Consider the following 17686-nt stretch of genomic DNA (forward strand, 5'->3'; position numbering starts at 1 on the left):
ATGCTTAGGGTTGGGAGGGACCTTGAAGATCATACAGTTGCAGACCCCTGCTAAAGGCAGAGACACCTCCCTGTAGACCATGTTGCTCACGGCCCCATCCAGCCTGGCCTTGAATGCTTCCAGGAAGGGGGCATCCTATCCTCACTGGGAAACTTGTGCCAGTGCCTCACACTAAAGAATGTCTTCCTAATCTATGGCCTAAAACTAGCCTCTTCCCCTTGAAAGCCATTTCCCTGTTTCCCGTCTCTACTTGCCTGTTTAAAAAGTCCCTCTCCAGCTTTCCTGTAGGGTTCCCTCATGTTTGGGATGACCACTATAAGGTTCCCTCAGAGACTTCTCTAGGCCAAAGAGCCCCAATTCCATCAGCCTGTTCCCATAGGAGATGTGCTGCAGCCCTCTGATCATCTTTGTGGCCCTCCTCTGGACCTTCTCCACCAGCTCCATGCACTTCTTGTGCTGGGGGCTCCAGAAGTGGATGCAGTACTGCATGTGGGGACTCACAAGAGTGGAGCACAGGGGCAGAATCACCTTCCTCAACCTGCTGGTCACACTTCTCCTTATGCAACCCCGGATATGGTTGGCTCCCTGGGCTGCATGCACACACTGACAGCTCTTACTGAACCTTGCATCGAGCCACACTCCCAGGTCCTTCTCCTCAGGGCTGCTCTCCAGCCATTCTTACAACATTCATAGGACACCAAGCTGGGAGGGAGTGTTCATCTGCCAGAAGGCAGAAAGGCACTACAGAGGGACCTGAATAGACGGGATGAATGTGCCAATGTATCCTGTGTGGATTTCAATAGGGCCAAGTGTCAGGTCCTGCATTTTGATTACAGCAACCCCAGGCAACCCTACTGGCTTGGGGAGGTGTGGCTGGAAAGCTGCCTGAGGGAAAGGGACCTTGTGTTGTCCCTGTGCTGATGGACAGTCTGCTGAATATGAGCCAACAGTGTGTTTGCCCAGGTGGCCAAGGGGGCCAATGGCATCCTGGTTTGTCTTCCTGTCCTCAGACCTGATGGGCCAGGAGGTTAGACCAAACCAGCAGGACCATGCGGAGGTCCTTCTCTTGGTGTCCTCTGAACGCTGCCCCTCAGAACTCAGCAGCCAGAGAATGCAGATAGTTATCAAGGCATCTGTAATGAGCCAGGTTCTCCCTCCTAGCACAAGGTAGTCCCAAAGGTGTCCCAGGATGCCAGGAAGCTGTAGGCCTTCTGCTTGGTGACCAGGGACTGCTGTTTTGGGCCCTGTGGATCAACAGCCTTGCTGCCTCCTGAGCTGGCGACAAATTAAGGGTGCCGAGTGAAAGTGCCATGCCTCTGCGCACAGGGAAGTGATTGGACTCACACCCTGTGTCTAACGCCATAAGTACGCATTTAATGCCGCGCCACAAACCCTATATACTGGTACGTGTGACCGCCCCAGATACTCATGACCTCCCTGACTCCACCCCTGGTGCACGCAGGAACCACCTACCCAATACCCTGCATGCACCAGCTGCTCCATGTTTATTCCCCTGTACTGAGGACTCCACATCTGCCCGTCAGTGCCCGGGGGTTGAGCAACGCCGCGCCGCACCGACGGCACAGGGCTGACGGCAGCGCCGGCGGACGTGGAGCCACATGCCAAGTCCCGTCGGGCTCCTCTGCCCAGTGCTGCCAGAAGGGCCAAAGGACAGACGGGCTGTGTGGCAACCCGCTCCTATTTTGGGAACAGAAATGAGCTCCTTTTGCAACCCACGGCGGGGGCAGCTCTGTGCCACGGGCACAGCAGGACACTCACCTCTTGGAGCAAACACGCTGGGCCCCGCGATTGCCCCCAGATGTTCCCATTGTGCCTGTATGAGTCGTGCTTGTCCACGTGTGTCCATGGAGCTGCATGTGCTCCAACAGCTCCATGTCTCCATGTACTGAGGACTCCACTTCTGCTTTCCATAGTGTGCACTTACATAGGGTGCATACAGCGAATCTGGTTTTGTTCCTTTCCTTTTTTAAGAAGTAGCCGGTGGGTTTAAGGGCCTTAGTTTAGGCGTGTTAAATGACAGCCTGGTTGTCAAGCCTGGCAGGTCTGGCCCAGAGTAACCAAGTAACACCAGAATAACCAAGTCCTAAAGACACATCTGGACAAACAGCTGGGTCTGCCGTGTCCTCTCACAGCACCCAGAGGTCACCAGTGACACAAGAAGGGCCCAGTGGAGCACAAAAGTCCCAACCAAAGCCGCTCGGTCTCTCAGCATCGTCCAGGTCAACCGGTTGCTGCTCAGTGCCGCCAAGCAAGCTTGCAGGCTCACTACCTTGGAATACTGGTAATGTGTTGAATCAAACACCATAAAACACATGAGATTGTGGTGGAGGGATGTTTATTAGGGAAAATGGATGGAATTTTGAGAAATTAATTTGCTGTCCCGCTCTTTTAAGCATGTGTCACAAAGATGTGGTGGAGGACTCTGGTGGTGGCTGGATGAAGGATGTTTTGGACGTTGGATGTCTTTCTAGCTGTGAACTTTCAACCTTTTCAGGGGGCTGCACTGTGTTGTATCAGGAACTGTCTTCTTATGGAGTCTCTCCACCACAGCGGGGATGTTGGCAAGGTGGAAATGTAGACAGCTCTGTTCCTCGCCCCCTTTTCCTGCTCCTGCTCCTGTAGGAGAAACGACAGAAGTACATTGTTGTTATACACATGGAAATGATGCTTGGGAATTGCTCCCACCATTTTGTGCTGTCCCATTTGATCTGGACAATTTTTCCCCCAAATAATCTGGTGTTGCTGAGACATGTAACTCATCTCTCAAAGTTGGTTGGAGAGATACATCAAAGTGTCGTATCTCTCCAGCCACATGGGTGATTCAAAACCAGCACCTAGACACCCAATCTCAATGGGAAAGTGCAAGCTGCGATATCTACCTGCAAGTAGAGGATGTTGTCTTTGGAGATGGCTTCCATCAAGTCCTTACTGAGGGAAGGACCGGCTGTGCAGTTTCCTGACTTCTGCCACAGCCGCATGCAGTGGGGAGCTTGGTCTCTCTGCCCGCTGCCTGTAGAAGAGCATGTAGGCAGTGGCACTGGGAAATAAAGAAGTCAGGTTGCTGATGGTTTCAAAGGAGCAGGTGGAAACCCTGTGGTCGTTGAAGAGGTACCACGGGATCTCAGAGTCCAGCTGCTTGTTGGAAGCCAGTTTTGGTGTCCCATCCAGAAGCTGTGTGTTGGGCACGGTATCGGTGCACTCTCTGCAGAAGCAGTAGTAGTGTCCGCTCTCAGAGGTGATGCCCGAGTGCACCACCACGCTGCAGAGGTCGTACACGGTGGACACGAAGGTGCTGCCCAGGTCAGATCTGCCCATCTCATGCTGACAAATGTTCTCAGTTTCCTCAGAGCTGACGTGGACGGGCAGTTTGAGCACCTCAGGAATGGAGACATTCTCCAGGATCTTTGTCCTCTTCATGGTCTTTGGGTCAAAGGAGAAGCGCAGCAGTGTGAGGATGAGGTAATGTGGGGCCTCTGTCAGCTCTGCCACCTTCTCAGCATCCTGCAAGGAAGCACATTTCTTGCAGTGGTATTGATTCTCTGCGGTCAGTCTCTCTGGGGATAGAAAATTGTTGATTAAATCCCCAAGAGATCGGGACTCCTTAGGAGCGCGTGTCTGCTCCCCAGAAGCCCAGTGAGCATCTCTGGTTGTATGTGCTGGTTCTCTGGGCTCCTGCAAACCCAGTATTTCCATCAGCACCGGCTGGGCTCCGGGATCTCCAGACACAGCAGGCTTCCTCCGGATCCAGGCAGATCCTGTTGGCTGCTTTTTGGGGGACTCAATAAACTGTGGGCCGATTTCTTTCACTTGTAAAACAGACGTGCTTCCTGGCCTGCACGTGGGCCTGTCTGATGGGGGGAACGCCAATGACAGGTCTGTGAATGCTTCTTCTCGTGAAGAGACGTTTAAACAATTCAAGCAACGAATCTTTGTCAACATTTTTCCCCCAAACATCTTCTCAACCAGTGTCTTGTTTATGGATTGATGCTCCATGGCTTGAGACATCAAGCTGGATTCCTTGAGCTGCTGGTAGTAGATCTTTTCAGTTTTTTCTTCTTCATGTAATCTTTGGTAGAAGGAAAAAGATGAGAACAATAAAACATACAGCACGAGTTTCTACAGTATGGTTTCTGTGTGTGCACAGGGGCCTGATGCCAAGTGTGGTGGTGCAGAAGGCACAGATGGTCAACGTGTATTGACCCCACTTTGCAGGGCATCACCAGGACTCTGGGGACTTGGGATTTGTTGGTGAAAGAAAGGCAAAATCACCATTTTAGAGAGGAGGCTTGTCAGGCAAACACTTTTCCTCTGAACGTGGGGCAATTTCAGAAATTTTCAAGCCCAATTCATTTCTTCCCCCCAGGTCGGCACAAACAGAGTTCTACTAAGAAGTCCCAGACCGGTTTTCCCATCTTTTACTCCCAGTCTCTGTTCTCAGCCACTTGCACCACTTCAAAGGGGTCAGAATTTTATATGATGTGAATGCTTGGGGCATCACCGCGTCTGGGCTCCAAAATTAATACTGCTTGCCACATACCGATTCAGGAGGTACTTGAGATACTCCGAGCAGTCCTGCTGAGAACCAGGGGTAAACCAGAATGGCTGGGAGGCAGACAGGAAGCTCTCTGGTGAGATGGCAGGTTGCTGGTAGAGAGAGGGAAAAACACATTTAAGCCACCGGGTCTCACTTCATATAGGAGAAGACTGGTTTGGTATGTGGCAACCAGCACTGGGAGGATGAATTTCAGCCCTGCTGAACATCCCTCTGTTGGACTGCCACGGGGATAACAGATTCTATGTGCCCCCTTTTACCAGCACGTATCAATTAGGTACTCATATGAACAATACATGCATTCATTTCTTCATTCATTTTCAAAATGCTTTCTGTTCCTGACCCACAGACTTCTACTAACTTCAGCCTGTACTTAATTTGATCCTTAATTTGATACCAAGTCCATTTATTAAAAAAAGAAATCTATAAAAATCGACTAAACTTCCATTTATCCTCTGATCTCTGCAGGCATTATAGGATTTTAGGAAATTACTGGGAAATCATTAACTACGAGCTACACAACAAGCAAGTATGTGAATGCACATCAAACACACCATGGAATAAACAGGCTCTTTTATGACCAAATCTGCAAGCTAAGATGTTCTCTACGTTACCCCCTGAAAGAGACCTGCAATGGATCTGTGATGGTGTAGCACCACAATGGAACAAGGCAAAGCTGCCAGTCAAGTCTTGGAAAACAGAGAGGTGCGGGTCAGTGGGCTCACATCAAGTGAAAAGTCAACACGGTGTCTCTGCGGGACAGACGGGTGCCTTCACCAATGGACTGAGATATGACCCATCTGGAGTCACTCATGTTAAATTTCAGGTTGGTGGAGAAAGGACTCCTAATTACTTTGTGTATGGGCTATTTTTCTTACTTTCCCTCAGATATGAAAGATTCACAACATCTGGAATCTAAAGGTTTGTTGCTGTTGTGGTTTTTGGACTTTGGTCCAAAGAAATAACTAGAACATGAAATAATTACCTGACTGTGCTCCAACAATGCAAAGAGCGACTTCAGTTTTGTCATCAGGGGCTGGAGGTCACTCTCGTTTAAATTCAACACTGAATGCCGAAAGCTGCAGAAGACAACCGCAGATGCAAAACAAGATGGACAATTAGCATTGTGGGAAGCACAATGCCAGTGCAAAGAGCAACCCGGGAGCAGTCCTAAGAGGGAACAAGGGAGCAACAACTCACTCTGAAGCCATGAAGAGAGACTGTATGACACTGTTCATGTAGCAAGTGTTTCCCGAGTTCAGTAAGCCAATCTTCCTTGACTGTGATTTGGAAGCCACGACTGGGCAGCTGGGCAGCTGGTACTTCAGGCTGAGCAGGTTGGAAGCAACTTCGTTGTCCTTTTCCTGGCACTCTGTTTCTTTGGAAACTGAGGCCGTTTGTCCTGCTATCTGGAAGAGAGAGAACATGGGTACAGTGAAAGGGATGCAGGCTCGTTTGGCAAAGCATCACTCTGCAGGGCTTTGGTTTGCACGGAGAATTTTTCCAGCCTCGTGGGAATGCTCGGGGGAGCCCGTGGGGCTCACACCACCTCCTCTGGCAGGCCCTGAGTTGCGTGGGGGTCTCTTACTGCGTGACAGCCCTGTGGCTGGGCAAGTCCCTGGGGAGAGCTAACGGTCTTCTGGGGGTCTGCTTTCCTTAAAGGTCTCCAAGTTTATGGCCTTGATGGCTCCCTGCTGTGCAGACACGGTACCCTCCCTGTGCAATTCAACTCGATCGCTCACCTGTCCCCGAGGGTTTCTTAGTCTTCTCCAGAGGCCGCAGGCCATCCTCGACAGGCAGTAAATGCAGGTGAGTATCAAGGGATCTATAAGGAGCCAGGTTCTTTTTCTTTGCACCAGGTAGTCCCAGAGGTGGGCCAGGAAGCAAGGCAAGCTGTAGAGCTTCCACTTGGTGCCTGGGGACTGCTGCTTTGTGCCCTCAGGAACAACAACCTTGCTGCCTCTGTGCCGGACCTGTTTGGGGCACTGGGAAGGGCCAAGCCAGCAGGGCCAGTAGCCGGTCAGAATCTTGGTCTCCACGGGTTGTTGCTCCTGGGGAACGACCTGGTTTTTCTTCCTGCCCTCAGTTCCTTTGGTGAATGTCAAGCCAAACCAACTCAACCAAGTGGAGGTCAGGATCTTGTTCTCCACTGGATGCTGCTCCTGTGGAATGTCCTGATTTTTCTTCCTGTCCTCCACCCTGACAGGGCAGGAGGTCAGGCCAAACCAACATGGCCAAGTGGAGCTCGAGATCTTGTTCTCCACTGGATGCTGCTCCTGAGGAATGTCCTGATTTTTCTTCCTGTCCTCCACCCTGACAGGGCAGGAGGTCAGGCCAAACCAGCAGGGCCAAGTGGAGGTCAGGGTCTTGGTCTCCACCGGATGCTGCTCCTCAGGAACATTCTCTTTTGGGTCCCGATTCCAGACCCAGCTGAGATAGCTGGCATAGCCAGAGCCATGTCCCACAAATGGAGACATAGTCAGAGCCACGGCCAGCAGGAGAGCCAGGCTGAGATTCATCCTGATCTCTCGCAAAGAACAATCTCAACGCACAAATGGCTGTCACCCAGAGCAGAGCTCCAGCTGTGACCACCAGGACGGAGCGGCTGCTCCACGAGTCTGAGCTGGGGGAGGCTGCCAGCGCGACTTGACTAAGTCTGATGGCACGCCCTGCTCTGTGATGTCACAATGCCTTTCCCCTGCACCGCCCATAGGACTGCCAGTGTGTTCTGGTGGATTCCATGGTGGCTGCCCCTGTCACGGGCACAGGTAAATCTAGGTAACCTGTGACAATTTTTTAGACTTGCATCTCGTCAAGGCAGAGGGTTGAGGCTCAGGGAATTCCTCCATGTGCCACTCCCACAAAGCAGGAAGCCGACACGGCAGCAGACGGAAGGATTTGGATCCTCCTTGGACGCCAGTTTCATGAAAGACCCTGAATAACAGCTGGATGCACTGTGCTTTTTTCTAACTTCAGCTCCAGATCCATTTTGTTTTCCCATCGGCAGCACCTCCAGCCTAGCAGGATTAAATAAAAGAAGCATGCTCTGCTGTCCGTCTAGAAAAAATATAAATGGGATTGTTGTCTGCATTTGGAGCAGCAGCGTGGCTCCTGTGAAAGTAGGAATCAGGTAAATAGGGGCCTTTCATGAAGATTAAGTATCCTAGGCTTTGGGGAATCTCAGAAGGAAAGGACTAGTGGGACATGTCGACATTGCTATTGTTACAATACAAGAATTCTGGTTATAGAGTCTGGTTCCGCATGTCACCTGGGCATGGAGGAGGGCCCCCATGCACCCAACTTGGGGCTGGGCACCCAACTCCCAAATTCCATCTCCCTGTCACACCTCCACTTCCTCCCATCCATCGATTCATTGAATCATAGCAGCACAGAATGCTTAGGGTTGGGAGGGACCTTGAAGATCATACAGTTGCAGACCCCTGCTAAAGGCAGAGACACCTCCCTGTAGACCATGTTGCTCACGGCCCCATCCAGCCTGGCCTTGAATGCTTCCAGGAAGGGGGCATCCTATCCTCACTGGGAAACTTGTGCCAGTGCCTCACACTAAAGAATGTCTTCCTAATCTATGGCCTAAAACTAGCCTCTTCCCCTTGAAAGCCATTTCCCTGTTTCCCGTCTCTACTTGCCTGTTTAAAAAGTCCCTCTCCAGCTTTCCTGTAGGGTTCCCTCATGTTTGGGATGACCACTATAAGGTTCCCTCAGAGACTTCTCTAGGCCAAAGAGCCCCAATTCCATCAGCCTGTTCCCATAGGAGATGTGCTGCAGCCCTCTGATCATCTTTGTGGCCCTCCTCTGGACCTTCTCCACCAGCTCCATGCACTTCTTGTGCTGGGGGCTCCAGAAGTGGATGCAGTACTGCATGTGGGGACTCACAAGAGTGGAGCACAGGGGCAGAATCACCTTCCTCAACCTGCTGGTCACACTTCTCCTTATGCAACCCCGGATATGGTTGGCTCCCTGGGCTGCATGCACACACTGACAGCTCTTACTGAACCTTGCATCGAGCCACACTCCCAGGTCCTTCTCCTCAGGGCTGCTCTCCAGCCATTCTTACAACATTCATAGGACACCAAGCTGGGAGGGAGTGTTCATCTGCCAGAAGGCAGAAAGGCACTACAGAGGGACCTGAATAGACGGGATGAATGTGCCAATGTATCCTGTGTGGATTTCAATAGGGCCAAGTGTCAGGTCCTGCATTTTGATTACAGCAACCCCAGGCAACCCTACTGGCTTGGGGAGGTGTGGCTGGAAAGCTGCCTGAGGGAAAGGGACCTTGTGTTGTCCCTGTGCTGATGGACAGTCTGCTGAATATGAGCCAACAGTGTGTTTGCCCAGGTGGCCAAGGGGGCCAATGGCATCCTGGTTTGTCTTCCTGTCCTCAGACCTGATGGGCCAGGAGGTTAGACCAAACCAGCAGGACCATGCGGAGGTCCTTCTCTTGGTGTCCTCTGAACGCTGCCCCTCAGAACTCAGCAGCCAGAGAATGCAGATAGTTATCAAGGCATCTGTAATGAGCCAGGTTCTCCCTCCTAGCACAAGGTAGTCCCAAAGGTGTCCCAGGATGCCAGGAAGCTGTAGGCCTTCTGCTTGGTGACCAGGGACTGCTGTTTTGGGCCCTGTGGATCAACAGCCTTGCTGCCTCCTGAGCTGGCGACAAATTAAGGGTGCCGAGTGAAAGTGCCATGCCTCTGCGCACAGGGAAGTGATTGGACTCACACCCTGTGTCTAACGCCATAAGTACGCATTTAATGCCGCGCCACAAACCCTATATACTGGTACGTGTGACCGCCCCAGATACTCATGACCTCCCTGACTCCACCCCTGGTGCACGCAGGAACCACCTACCCAATACCCTGCATGCACCAGCTGCTCCATGTTTATTCCCCTGTACTGAGGACTCCACATCTGCCCGTCAGTGCCCGGGGGTTGAGCAACGCCGCGCCGCACCGACGGCACAGGGCTGACGGCAGCGCCGGCGGACGTGGAGCCACATGCCAAGTCCCGTCGGGCTCCTCTGCCCAGTGCTGCCAGAAGGGCCAAAGGACAGACGGGCTGTGTGGCAACCCGCTCCTATTTTGGGAACAGAAATGAGCTCCTTTTGCAACCCACGGCGGGGGCAGCTCTGTGCCACGGGCACAGCAGGACACTCACCTCTTGGAGAAAACACGCTGGGCCCCGCGATTGCCCCCAGATGTTCCCATTGTGCCTGTATGAGTCGTGCTTGTCCACGTGTGTCCATGGAGCTGCATGTGCTCCAACAGCTCCATGTCTCCATGTACTGAGGACTCCACTTCTGCTTTCCATAGTGTGCACTTTCATAGGGTGCATACAGCGAATCTGGTTTTGTTCCTTTCCTTTTTTAAGAAGTAGCCAGTGGGTTTAAGGGCCTTAGTTCAAGGCGTCTTAAATGACAGCCTGGTTGTCAAGCCTGGCAGGTCTGGCCCAGAGTAACCAAGTAACACCAGAATAACCAAGTCCTAAAGACACATCTGGACAAACAGCTGGGTCTGCCGTGTCCTCTCACAGCACCCAGAGGTCACCAGTGACACAAGAAGGGCCCAGTGGAGCACAAAAGTCCCAACCAAAGCCGCTCGGTCTCTCAGCATCGTCCAGGTCAACCGGTTGCTGCTCAGTGCCGCCAAGCAAGCTTGCAGGCTCACTACCTTGGAATACTGGTAATGTGTTGAATCAAACACCATAAGACACATGAGATTGTGGTGGAGGGATGTTTATTAGGGAAAATGGATGGAATTTTGAGAAATTATTAATTTGCTGTCCCGCTCTTTTAAGCATGTGTCACAAAGATGTGGTGGAGGACTCTGGTGGTGGCTGGATGAAGGATGTTTTGGACGTTGGATGTCTTTCTAGCTGTGAACTTTCAACCTTTTCAGGGGGCTGCACTGTGTTGTATCAGGAACTGTCTTCTTATGGAGTCTCTCCACCACAGCGGGGATGTTGGCAAGGTGGAAATGTAGACAGCTCTGTTCCTCGCCCCCTTTTCCTGCTCCTGCTCCTGTAGGAGAAACGACAGAAGTACATTGTTGTTATACACATGGAAATGATGCTTGGGAATTGCTCCCACCATTTTGTGCTGTCCCATTTGATCTGGACAATTTTTCCCCCAAATAATCTGGTGTTGCTGAGACATGTAACTCATCTCTCAAAGTTGGTTGGAGAGATACATCAAAGTGTCGTATCTCTCCAGCCACATGGGTGATTCAAAACCAGCACCTAGACACCCAATCTCAATGGGAAAGTGCAAGCTGCGATATCTACCTGCAAGTAGAGGATGTTGTCTTTGGAGATGGCTTCCATCAAGTCCTTACTGAGGGAAGGACCGGCTGTGCAGTTTCCTGACTTCTGCCACAGCCGCATGCAGTGGGGAGCTTGGTCTCTCTGCCCGCTGCCTGTAGAAGAGCATGTAGGCAGTGGCACTGGGAAATAAAGAAGTCAGGTTGCTGATGGTTTCAAAGGAGCAGGTGGAAACCCTGTGGTCGTTGAAGAGGTACCACGGGATCTCAGAGTCCAGCTGCTTGTTGGAAGCCAGTTTTGGTGTCCCATCCAGAAGCTGTGTGTTGGGCACGGTATCGGTGCACTCTCTGCAGAAGCAGTAGTAGTGTCCGCTCTCAGAGGTGATGCCCGAGTGCACCACCACGCTGCAGAGGTCGTACACGGTGGACACGAAGGTGCTGCCCAGGTCAGATCTGCCCATCTCATGCTGACAAATGTTCTCAGTTTCCTCAGAGCTGACGTGGACGGGCAGTTTGAGCACCTCAGGAATGGAGACATTCTCCAGGATCTTTGTCCTCTTCATGGTCTTTGGGTCAAAGGAGAAGCGCAGCAGTGTGAGGATGAGGTAATGTGGGGCCTCTGTCAGCTCTGCCACCTTCTCAGCATCCTGCAAGGAAGCACATTTCTTGCAGTGGTATTGATTCTCTGCGGTCAGTCTCTCTGGGGATAGAAAATTGTTGATTAAATCCCCAAGAGATCGGGACTCCTTAGGAACGCGTGTCTGCTCCCCAGAAGCCCAGTGAGCATCTCTGGTTGTATGTGCTGGTTCTCTGGGCTCCTGCAAACCCAGTATTTCCATCAGCACCGGCTGGGCTCCGGGATCTCCAGACACAGCAGGCTTCCTCCGGATCCAGGCAGATCCTGTTGGCTGCTTTTTGGGGGACTCAATAAACTGTGGGCCGATTTCTTTCACTTGTAAAACAGAGGTGCTTCCTGGCCTGCACGTGGGCCTGTCTGATGGGGGGAACGCCAATGACAGGTCTGTGAATGCTTCTTCTCGTGAAGAGACGTTTAAACACTTCAAGCAACGAATCTTTGTCAACATTTTTCCCCCAAACATCTTCTCAACCAGTGTCTTGTTTAGGGATTGATGCTCCATGGCTTGAGACATCAAGCTGGATTCCTTGAGCTGCTGGTAGTAGATCTTTTCAGTTTTTTCTTCTTCATGTAATCTTTGGTAGAAGGAAAAAGATGAGAACAATAAAACATACAGCACGAGTTTCTACAGTATGGTTTCTGTGTGTGCACAGGGGCCTGATGCCAAGTGTGGTGGTGCAGAAGGCACAGATGGTCAACGTGTATTGACCCCACTTTGCAGGGCATCACCAGGACTCTGGGGACTTGGGATTTGTTGGTGAAAGAAAGGCAAAATCACCATTTTAGAGAGGAGGCTTGTCAGGCAAACACTTTTCCTCTGAACGTGGGGCAATTTCAGAAATTTTCAAGCCCAATTCATTTCTTCCCCCCAGGTCGGCACAAACAGAGTTCTACTAAGAAGTCCCAGACCGGTTTTCCCATCTTTTACTCCCAGTCTCTGTTCTCAGCCGCTCGCACCACTTCAGAGGGGTCAGCATTTCATATGATGTGAATGCTTGGGGCATCACCGCGTCTGGGCTCCAAAATTAATACTGCTTGCCACATACCGATTCAGGAGGTACTTGAGATACTCCGAGCAGTCCTGCTGAGAACCAGGGGTAAACCAGAATGGCTGGGAGGCAGACAGGAAGCTCTCTGGTGAGATGGCAGGTTGCTGGTAGAGAGAGGGAAAAACACATTTAAGCCACCGGGTCTCACTTCATATAGGAGAAGACTGGTTTGGTATGTGGCAACCAGCACTGGGAGGATGAATTTCAGCCCTGCTGAACATCCCTCTGTTGGACTGCCACGGGGATAACAGATTCTATGTGCCCCCTTTTACCAGCACGTATCAATTAGGTATTCATATGAACAATACATGCATTCATTTCTTCATTCATTTTCAAAATGCTTTCTGTTCCTGACCCACAGACTTCTACTAACTTCAGCCTGTACTTAATTTGATCCTTAATTTGATACCAAGTCCATTTATTAAAAAAAGAAATCTATAAAAATCGACTAAACTTCCATTTATCCTCTGATCTCTGCAGGCATTATAGGATTTTAGGAAATTACTGGGAAATCATTAACTACGAGCTACACAACAAGCAAGTATGTGAATGCACATCAAACACACCATAACCTGCTTGGAATGAACAGGCTCTTTTATGACCAAATCTGCAAGCTAAGATGTTCTCTACGTTACCCCCTGAAAGAGACCTGCAATGGATCTGTGATGGTGTAGCACCACAATGGAACAAGGCAAAGCTGCCAGTCAAGTCTTGGAAAACAGAGAGGTGCGGGTCAGTGGGCTCACATCAAGTGAAAAGTCAACACGGTGTCTCTGCGGGACAGACGGGTGCCTTCACCAATGGACTGAGATATGACCCATCTGGAGTCACTCATGTTAAATTTCAGGTTGGTGGAGAAAGGACTCCTAATTACTTTGTGTATGGGCTATTTTTCTTACTTTCCCTCAGATATGAAAGATTCACAACATCTGGAATCTAAAGGTTTGTTGCTGTTGTGGTTTTTGGACTTTGGTCCAAAGAAATAACTAGAACATGAAATAATTACCTGACTGTGCTCCAACAATGCAAAGAGCGACTTCAGTTTTGTCATCAGGGGCTGGAGGTCACTCTCGTTTAAATTCAACACGGAATGCCGAAAGCTGCAGAAGACAACCGCAGATGCAAAACAAGATGGACAATTAGCATTGTGGGAAGCACAATGCCAGTGCAAAGAGCAACCCGGGAGCAGTCCTAAGAGGGAACAAGGGAGCAACAACTCACTCTGAAGCCATGAAGAGAGACTGTATGACACTGTTCATGTAGCAAGTGTTTCCCGAGTTCAATAAGCCAATCTTCCTTGACTGTGATTTGGAAGCCACGACTGGGCAGCTGGGCAGCTGGTACTTCAGGCTGAGCAGGTTGGAAGCAACTTCGTTGTCCTTTTCCTGGCACTCTGTTTCTTTGGAAACTGAGGCCGTTTGTCCTGCTATCTGGAAGAGAGAGAACATGGGTACAGTGAAAGGGATGCAGGCTCGTTTGGCAAAGCATCACTCTGCAGGGCTTTGGTTTGCACGGAGAATTTTTCCAGCCTCGTGGGAATGCTCGGGGGAGCCCGTGGGGCTCACACCACCTCCTCTGGCAGGCCCTGAGTTGCGTGGGGGTCTCTTACTGTGTGGGATCCCTGTGGCTGGGCAAGTCCCTGGGGAGAGCTAACGGTCTTCTGGGGGTCTGCTTTCCTTAAAGGTCTCCAAGTTTATGGCCTTGATGGCTCCCTGCTGTGCAGACACGGTACCCTCCCTGTGCAATTCAACTCGATCGCTCACCTGTCCCCGAGGGTTTCTTAGTCTTCTCCAGAGGCCGCAGGCCATCCTCGACAGGCAGTAAATGCAGGTGAGTATCAAGGGATCTATAAGGAGCCAGGTTCTTTTTCTTTGCACCAGGTAGTCCCAGAGGTGGGCCAGGAAGCAAGGCAAGCTGTAGAGCTTCCACTTGGTGCCTGGGGACTGCTGCTTTGTGCCCTCAGGAACAACAACCTTGCTGCCTCTGTGCCGGACCTGTTTGGGGCACTGGGAAGGGCCAAGCCAGCAGGGCCAGTAGCCGGTCAGAATCTTGGTCTCCACGGGTTGTTGCTCCTGGGGAACGACCTGGTTTTTCTTCCTGCCCTCAGTTCCTTTGGTGAATGTCAAGCCAAACCAACTCAACCAAGTGGAGGTCAGGATCTTGTTCTCCACTGGATGCTGCTCCTGTGGAATGTCCTGATTTTTCTTCCTGTCCTCCACCCTGACAGGGCAGGAGGTCAGGCCAAACCAACATGGCCAAGTGGAGCTCGAGATCTTGTTCTCCACTGGATGCTGCTCCTGAGGAATGTCCTGATTTTTCTTCCTGTCCTCCACCCTGACAGGGCAGGAGGTCAGGCCAAACCAACATGGCCAAGTGGAGCTCGAGATCTTGTTCTCCACTGGATGCTGCTCCTGAGGAAGAACCCGGGTTTTCTTCCTGTCCTCCGTCCTGACAGGGCAGGAGGTCAGGCCAAACCAGCAGGGCCAAGTGGAGGTCAGGGTCTTGGTCTCCACCGGATGCTGCTCCTCAGGAACATTCTCTTTTGGGTCCCGATTCCAGACCCAGCTGAGATAGCTGGCATAGCCAGAGCCATGTCCCACAAATGGAGACATAGTCAGAGCCACGGCCAGCAGGAGAGCCAGGCTGAGATTCATCCTGATCTCTCGCAAAGAACAATCTCAACGCACAAATGGCTGTCACCCAGAGCAGAGCTCCAGCTGTGACCACCAGGACGGAGCGGCTGCTCCACGAGTCTGAGCTGGGGGAGGCTGCCAGCGCGACTTGACTAAGTCTGATGGCACGCCCTGCTCTGTGATGTCACAATGCCTTTCCCCTGCACCGCCCATAGGACTGCCAGCGTGCCCTGGTGGATTCCATGGTGGCTGCCCCTGTCACGGGCACAGGTAAATCTAGGTAACCTGTGACAATTTTTTAGACTTGCATCTCGTCAAGGCAGAGGGTTGAGGCTCAGGGAATTCCTCCATGTGCCACTCCCACAAAGCAGGAAGCCGACACGGCAGCAGACGGAAGGATTTGGATCCTCCTTGGACGCCAGTTTCATGAAAGACCCTGAATAACAGCTGGATGCACTGTGCTTTTTTCTAACTTCAGCTCCAGATCCATTTTGTTTTCCCATCGGCAGCACCTCCAGCCTAGCAGGATTAAATAAAAGAAGCATGCTCTGCTGTCCGTCTAGAAAAAATATAAATGGGATTGTTGTCTGCATTTGGAGCAGCAGCGTGGCTCCTGTGAAAGTAGGAATCAGGTAAATAGGGGCCTTTCATGAAGATTAAGTATCCTAGGCTTTGGGGAATCTCAGAAGGAAAGGACTAGTGGGACATGTCGACATTGCTATTGTTACAATACAAGAATTCTGGTTATAGAGTCTGGTTCCGCATGTCACCTGGGCATGGAGGAGGGCCCCCATGCACCCAACTTGGGGCTGGGCACCCAACTCCCAAATTCCATCTCCCTGTCACACCTCCACTTCCTCCCATCCATCGATTCATTGAATCATAGCAGCACAGAATGCTTAGGGTTGGGAGGGACCTTGAAGATCATACAGTTGCAGACCCCTGCTAAAGGCAGAGACACCTCCCTGTAGACCATGTTGCTCACGGCCCCATCCAGCCTGGCCTTGAATGCTTCCAGGAAGGGGGCATCCTATCCTCACTGGGAAACTTGTGCCAGTGCCTCACACTAAAGAATGTCTTCCTAATCTATGGCCTAAAACTAGCCTCTTCCCCTTGAAAGCCATTTCCCTGTTTCCCGTCTCTACTTGCCTGTTTAAAAAGTCCCTCTCCAGCTTTCCTGTAGGGTTCCCTCATGTTTGGGATGACCACTATAAGGTTCCCTCAGAGACTTCTCTAGGCCAAAGAGCCCCAATTCCATCAGCCTGTTCCCATAGGAGATGTGCTGCAGCCCTCTGATCATCTTTGTGGCCCTCCTCTGGACCTTCTCCACCAGCTCCATGCACTTCTTGTGCTGGGGGCTCCAGAAGTGGATGCAGTACTGCATGTGGGGACTCACAAGAGTGGAGCACAGGGGCAGAATCACCTTCCTCAACCTGCTGGTCACACTTCTCCTTATGCAACCCCGGATATGGTTGGCTCCCTGGGCTGCATGCACACACTGACAGCTCTTACTGAACCTTGCATCGAGCCACACTCCCAGGTCCTTCTCCTCAGGGCTGCTCTCCAGCCATTCTTACAACATTCATAGGACACCAAGCTGGGAGGGAGTGTTCATCTGCCAGGAGGCAGAAAGGCACTACAGAGGGACCTGAATAGACGGGATGAATGTGCCAATGTATCCTGTGTGGATTTCAATAGGGCCAAGTGTCAGGTCCTGCATTTTGATTACAGCAACCCCAGGCAACCCTACTGGCTTGGGGAGGTGTGGCTGGAAAGCTGCCTGAGGGAAAGGGACCTTGTGTTGTCCCTGTGCTGATGGACAGTCTGCTGAATATGAGCCAACAGTGTGTTTGCCCAGGTGGCCAAGGGGGCCAATGGCATCCTGGTTTGTCTTCCTGTCCTCAGACCTGATGGGCCAGGAGGTTAGACCAAACCAGCAGGACCATGCGGAGGTCCTTCTCTTGGTGTCCTCTGAACGCTGCCCCTCAGAACTCAGCAGCCAGAGAATGCAGATAGTTATCAAGGCATCTGTAATGAGCCAGGTTCTCCCTCCTAGCACAAGGTAGTCCCAAAGGTGTCCCAGGATGCCAGGAAGCTGTAGGCCTTCTGCTTGGTGACCAGGGACTGCTGTTTTGGGCCCTGTGGATCAACAGCCTTGCTGCCTCCTGAGCTGGCGACAAATTAAGGGTGCCGAGTGAAAGTGCCATGCCTCTGCGCACAGGGAAGTGATTGGACTCACACCCTGTGTCTAACGCCATAAGTACGCATTTAATGCCGCGCCACAAACCCTATATACTGGTACGTGTGACCGCCCCAGATACTCATGACCTCCCTGACTCCACCCCTGGTGCACGCAGGAACCACCTACCCAATACCCTGCATGCACCAGCTGCTCCATGTTTATTCCCCTGTACTGAGGACTCCACATCTGCCCGTCAGTGCCCGGGGGTTGAGCAACGCCGCGCCGCACCGACGGCACAGGGCTGACGGCAGCGCCGGCGGACGTGGAGCCACATGCCAAG

General features: G+C 51.6%; 3 protein-coding genes and 1 pseudogene across 3 annotated transcripts; all 4 read right to left on the reverse strand.

The window, feature by feature from the left end:
• Positions 1-2396: 2396 nt before the first annotated feature.
• Positions 2397-4014, reverse strand: LOC146762873 (ubiquitin carboxyl-terminal hydrolase 35-like). The gene is made up of 2 exons (XM_085539711.1): positions 2901-4014; positions 2397-2637 (listed from the first exon to the last, which is right to left on the reverse strand). Exon 1 carries the CDS (start codon positions 4012-4014, stop codon positions 2947-2949), a length of 1068 nt encoding a protein of 355 aa, XP_085395837.1. The 3' UTR covers positions 2397-2637; positions 2901-2946.
• A 2187-nt stretch (positions 4015-6201) lies between these two features.
• LOC146762874 (uncharacterized) lies at positions 6202-7283 on the reverse strand. Its single transcript, XM_085539798.1, has one exon. The coding sequence runs from the start codon at positions 7090-7092 to the stop codon at positions 6202-6204; it is 891 nt and encodes a 296-aa protein (XP_085395924.1). The 5' UTR covers positions 7093-7283.
• LOC146762875 (ubiquitin carboxyl-terminal hydrolase 35-like) lies at positions 7135-13979 on the reverse strand (annotated as a pseudogene).
• Positions 13980-14180: 201 nt separating this feature from the next.
• LOC146762876 (uncharacterized) lies at positions 14181-15693 on the reverse strand. The gene has a single exon (XM_085539969.1). The coding sequence runs from the start codon at positions 15183-15185 to the stop codon at positions 14181-14183; it is 1005 nt and encodes a 334-aa protein (XP_085396095.1). The 5' UTR covers positions 15186-15693.
• Between the last annotated feature and the right edge of the window lie 1993 nt (positions 15694-17686).

Source organism: Coturnix japonica, chromosome 1, assembly GCF_054131305.1.
Source record: "Coturnix japonica strain WE chromosome 1, WE-NBRP24, whole genome shotgun sequence".
Lineage (NCBI taxonomy): Eukaryota > Metazoa > Chordata > Aves > Galliformes > Phasianidae > Coturnix > Coturnix japonica.